Source organism: Lucilia cuprina, chromosome 2, assembly GCF_022045245.1.
Source record: "Lucilia cuprina isolate Lc7/37 chromosome 2, ASM2204524v1, whole genome shotgun sequence".
Lineage (NCBI taxonomy): Eukaryota > Metazoa > Arthropoda > Insecta > Diptera > Calliphoridae > Lucilia > Lucilia cuprina.
Window position 1 is genome coordinate 61,048,195 of NC_060950.1, and position 5,882 is coordinate 61,054,076.

General features: G+C 30.5%; 1 protein-coding gene across 1 annotated transcript in view; it reads left to right on the top strand.

Annotated features, from left to right (window-relative positions):
- The first annotated feature begins 1,655 nt into the window (after nt 1-1,655).
- LOC111680708 (centromere-associated protein E) overlaps nt 1,656-5,882 on the top strand; it is a 41,533-nt gene continuing 37,306 nt past the window's right edge. The window contains exon 1 of the mRNA XM_046955679.1: nt 1,656-2,505. Within this exon, the coding sequence (XP_046811635.1) occupies nt 1,689-2,505 (817 nt within the window). The 5' untranslated portion in view covers nt 1,656-1,688. The remainder of the gene's footprint in view (nt 2,506-5,882) is intronic.

The following is a 5,882-nucleotide window of genomic DNA, read 5'->3' on the forward strand; positions in this document are numbered from 1 at the left end:
TTTTTCTTAGAGTTCGACATTCGGGCATAATTTTTGTTTCAAATCTTGGTTTTCTCATTGCAAAACAGTTTTAAAAACTGTTTTTTTAAAATCATTGGTTTGTTAAAATGATAAAAGGCAGGATAAAGATATTCCTAACTTATTCTTACGTCTTCTCTTTACGATCATTCCGTTTCTCTCCACTTTTTATAAATCAATTGTTTTCGCAATGAAGATCGTGATATATTAGTTTATAAGTTCCCTACACTATTTTTCTTCTCTTTGACTTTTTCTCATTGATTTTGGTTTGTTGATCATTTAAGCGATCGATATCTCTCTTTTTCTATTCCAAACTTTATCTTATTACATTTCTCTTTGACATTAGCTTTCTCTTATTACTTTAGCTCTTAACTCTATTATCTTTGTCTCTTTCATGTAATTCTTTAATTTTTCATCTTTACAATAAGGAAATGTTTTTCTGCCTTATTTTAAATATTTTTCTCTACGATCCTACCATTTTTCTCCACTTTTTTTAAATCAATTGAAGATCGTGATATATTAGTTTATAAGTTCCTACCACTATTTCTTATCTTTTTGACTTTTTCTAATTGTTTTCGGTTTGTAGATCATGGCAGCGATCGATTTCTTTCTTTTTATCTTTTCCAAACTTGATCATTTTCTCTTTCTCTCTGACACTAGCTTTCTCTTGTTACTTAAGCTCCTTTTTATCCCTCTTTCATGAGATCCTTAAATTTTCATCTTTTCAATAGAAAACTATTCAGTATTTCTCTCTCTATTTAACTTTCCGTCGATCATCTCATTTTGTTAATGTCATGGAAACAAGAAGATCCTTTAATATTAATGATCAATCGGTTTTGAAAAGAAGATCCTTCCAAAATCATACAATTTATCTTTTTATTGATGTCTTTCTCATTGATTTGGTATTGTACACACTTCTCGTTTCCTCTCACATAAAAACAGTAGATCCTTTCATATTGAAGATCGATTAGTTCAATAGATCATAATATATAAGTCCATCCCACACTTTCTACTTTTATTGATTTTATTGGCTTTCATAACGGTTTGAAGATTTATTCTTCGATATATAACTCTCTTTAATTTTCATCTTTAGAATAGAAACCAATTCATTACGTATCTCTCTAACTATCGTCTTGATAAAGATTTGCGTATTAGAATAAGATCAGAAGATCCTTCCGTATTTAAGATCAATTGATTTTGCAATGAAGCTCATGACATATAAGTCCATCATAATCTTCTTATTGATGTCTTTTCCATGGATTGTAGATAATGAATTCGATCTTTATCTTTCTCCCTCTCACACTTTCTCTTTTATTCTCTCACACTAGCTTCATTTTTAAGATCTAAACTCTTTACCACCACTCGTTCTGTTTCTTTCATGCAATCCTTTAATTTTCATCTTAAGAATAGTAAACTATTCACTACTTCTCTCTACCTCTTTTCCTAACGATCATTTATCTGAAATTTTTAATGTCATGGAAATAGAAGATCATTCTATATTAATGATCATTCGGTTATTTGATTTCTTTCTTAATAATTTCGAATTGTAGACTGTGTCTTCCATCGATCTTTTATATTCCCTTCCACACTTCTTATTTTCTTATCAATAAAATATCTTTTCTTTTTATATATTGTTCCAGCCCGAGACTGTACCACAAGCCTGTATTGATATGACCAAAGTTTTAGAGGTTACTACCGCCGAAGACGTAACCGGTCATACAAATTCGATTGCCATAACGGCTCCCGATCGTGTTACATTCGTCAAAGGTACCTGTCCGGAAGAATCAAAATGGTGGCTTAACACATTAGCAGCCTTTCCCAAATCGAAGGGGCGACATAAACGTAATGCCACATTTCCGGGTGCCCAAGCTACCACAATATTACAATCAACTAATTCCGATGCAGCTGCCATTAATGCAACAACACGTAATCGTCATAATTCCTATCATAAGGATATTTTAACGTCCACCCAATCAACTGGTGTTTTAGCATCAACTACCGTTTCAGCGTCATCGACAACAACATCATCATCAGCTGCGACAGCAAACACAGCGGCAATGGCGTCAAAACAGGAGAAAAAATCATCGTCAGGCATCAAGAGCAACGGTAGTTCAAAATTATGGTCACATAATGATGTTGTCGTTACAACAAAAACTACAATGACGACTAGTAAAAATGCTGCAGGCATTAAAAATAATCATAATGTTAATGTTGGTCTACGAAATGTTGCTGCTGTCAATAATAACGTTGTCGATGATGATGATGATGACGAAAACGAGGAAGATGTTGATGATGATGACGAAGAAGACGAAGAAGACGATGGTGTTGAAACGGGTGAGGATGATGAGGAAGATGAGTGTGATGAAGAGGAAGAAAGTGGTAACTCAACGGGTGAGGAATGTAATACCAAAAAGAAAAGTTCAATGGCTGGAACAAGTGTTCATGATGAAAATAATCGTAATGCTGTTAATGAAATTAAAAATAGAGGTAAGTTTTAAAATTGTTTGAAATATTGAAACATTTTTAAATGTTTAAAAAAATTTTACACAAATATTTCTTGTTCTAAATGAATGTTTAAATGTGCGTGTTTAATGTATATTTATTTTTTAATTTTATACACTTAATTTATCATAAATTTGTCATGGTCTTTGTCTATGATTTTTTTTTATTAAATTTCTTTCCAAGATTTATTAAAAGACAAAAACTATAAATTCAATTTATATCTATTTTTATGAACTCAATTAAATTCAATCACTATAAAGCTTTTAATTTGTTATGACGCGTTTAGTAAAAAAAAAAATATGTTAAATGAATAAACCAAAATGTTCAATATTTTTTTTTTCTCCATACATATGAATAATAAATTTTAAAAAATTATGTAAAAAAATAAAATGAAAAAAATCATAACACACGTCCATTATATAGAGAACCAACCGCATAACGAGCATACAATTTATTAAGAGATCAATCACCTTTTTTTTTGTACAACGTTTACTTTTTATTTCATCGACTGCTATTTAGACGAGTGTGAATGGACTTGTAGTTATATGCCACATACTGGCCGTGACATTAAAACGTTCAAATTGTAAGAAAACATATAAAAAATTGCAAAAAAAGAAACAAACAATCTCTGACAAATCTTACAAGAGTCGACATATAAAAATACTAATCTTTCTTGTTGTAAAAATGTTGTTATTGCTGGAGTTAACATTTTTTTGGGTGGGTTTAAGATTTTTTTACTGATTTTTTATGTAAAGTTTTAACATTATCGAGACTCGAGACTATTCTCAAGTTGAAACTGTATACTATGCTCAAGTCTCTGCAGTCTATATTCAAAACTATAGACTATTTTATAGTCAAGGCAATAAACTACTCTTTAGTCAAGACTATAAACTACTCTACTCTCTATAGTCAAGACTATAGAATTCTGTAGTCAAGACTATAGACAACTCTATAGTCCAGACTGCAGACTATTCCATAGCCAAGACAATAGACTATTCTATAGTCACAACTATAGACTATTCTATAGTCAAGACTATAGACTATTCCATAGTCAAGACTATAAACTATTCTTTAATCAAAACTATAGACTACTCTATAGTCAAGAGTATAGATTATTCTATAGTCAGGACTATAGACTATTCTATAGTCAAGACTATAGACTATTCTATAGTCAAGAATATAGACTATTCTTTAGACAAAACTATTGACTACTCTATAGTCAAGAGTATAGACTATTCTATAGTCAGGACTATAGACTATTCTATAGTCAAGACTATAGACTATTATATAGTCAAGACTATAGACTATTTTATAGTCAAGACTATAATTATTCTATAGTCAAAACTATAGACTATTCTATAGTCAAGACTATAGACTATTCTATAGTCACAACTATAGACTATTCTATAGCCAAGACTATAGACTATTCCATAGTCAAGACTATAAACTATTCTTTAGTCAAAACTATAGACTACTCTATAGTCAAGAGTATAGACTATTCTATAGTCAGGACTATAAACTATTCTATAGTTAAGACTATAGACTATTCTATAGTCAAGACTATAGACTACTTTATAGTCAAGACTACAGACTATTCTGTAGTCAAGACTATAGACTATTCTGTAGTCAAGACTATAGACTATTCTATAGTCAAGACTATAGACTATTCTATAGTCAAGACTATAGACTATTCTATAGTCAAGACTATAGACTATTCTATAGTCAAGACTATAGACTATTCCATGGTCAAGACTATAGACTAGTCTATAGTCAAGACTGCAGACTATTCTGTAGTCAAGACTATAGACTATTCTATAGTCAAGGCTAAAGGCTATTTTATAGCCAAGACTATAGACTATTCTACAGTCAAGACTATAGACTATACTATAGTCAAGACTATAGACTATTCAATAGTCAAGACTATAGGCTATTCTATAGTCAAAACTATAGACTATTCTGTAGTCGAGACTATAGACTATTCTGTAGTCAAGACTATAGACTATTCTATAGTCAAGACTATAGACTATTCTACAGTCAAGACTATACTATAGTCAAAACTATAGACTATTCTGTAGTCAAGACTATAGACTATTCGGTAGACAAGGCTATAGACTATTCTATAGCCAAGAGTATAGACTATTTTACAGTCAAGACTATAGACTATACTATAGTCAGGACTATAGACTATTCCATAGTCAAGACTATAGACTATTCTATAGTCAAGACTACAGACTATTCTGTAGTCAAGACTATAGACTATTCTGTAGTCAAGACTATAGACTATTCTATAGTCAAGACTATAGACTATTCTATAGTCAAGACTATAGACTATTCTTTATTCAAGACTATAGACTATTCTATAGACAAGACTATAGACTATTCTATAGACAAGACTATAGACTATGCTATAGTCCAGACTGTAGACTTTTGTATAGTCAAGACTGTAGACTATTCTATATTCAAGACTGTAGACTATTCTATAGTTAAGACTGTAGATTATTGTGTACTCAGAAATATAGACAATTCTATAGTCAAAACTATAGCCTTTTCTGTAGCCGGGACTATAGGCAACTTCATAGTCGAATAGCTTTTGAAATTTCCTTGCTTTGCAGTAATGAGAAATTGTTATGCTAAATAGTTTACAGTGAATCTTCAATCATTTAAATCTCTAACATTCTCAACCACACCACCACTACTTCTCTCGACCATTTATTAGATGATTTTTTTTCTTTTTGAAGTCTCCCCATATACTCTTCTTCTTGTTCTTGGCAAATTTTAAATGAACTAAAAATGTCATCTATTGTGTACTATGTATATAAACGTCTAAATTGATGATAGTGCTATTCTTCATTTTAAATGTCAATTTAATTTCATAAAAGCAAAAATTATTTATCATTTTTTTTGCACCATAGAATGTAAATGTAAAGCATTGAAAGAACTAAACAAATTTCTCATGAATGACGAGACCCAACCCATTGAAAATAATTGACATTGATCAAAGATGACAGCTAAGGGTATGTGTTTAATTGGCACAAAATCATCATTATGAGTTTATTAACATTTTGTAGTTGTTAAAGTTATAAACAATTGAAAAAATACTTAAAAGTGTTCAGTATTAAGTATGATAAGTTGGCAAAGTAAAGTGTAAAGTTTATAGATGATGACTTTGGTAGACTACGATTGTGCTAATTAAAGGTGTTAGAAGTTTTAAAAATATTTCATCATCTTGAAAATATAGTCTATGGTCTAGTCTGTAGTATTGTCTATAGTCTAGTCTATAGTCTAGTCTATAGTCTAGTCTATAGTCTAGTCTATAGTCTAGTCTATAGTCTAGTCTATAGTCTAGTCTATAGTCTAGTCTA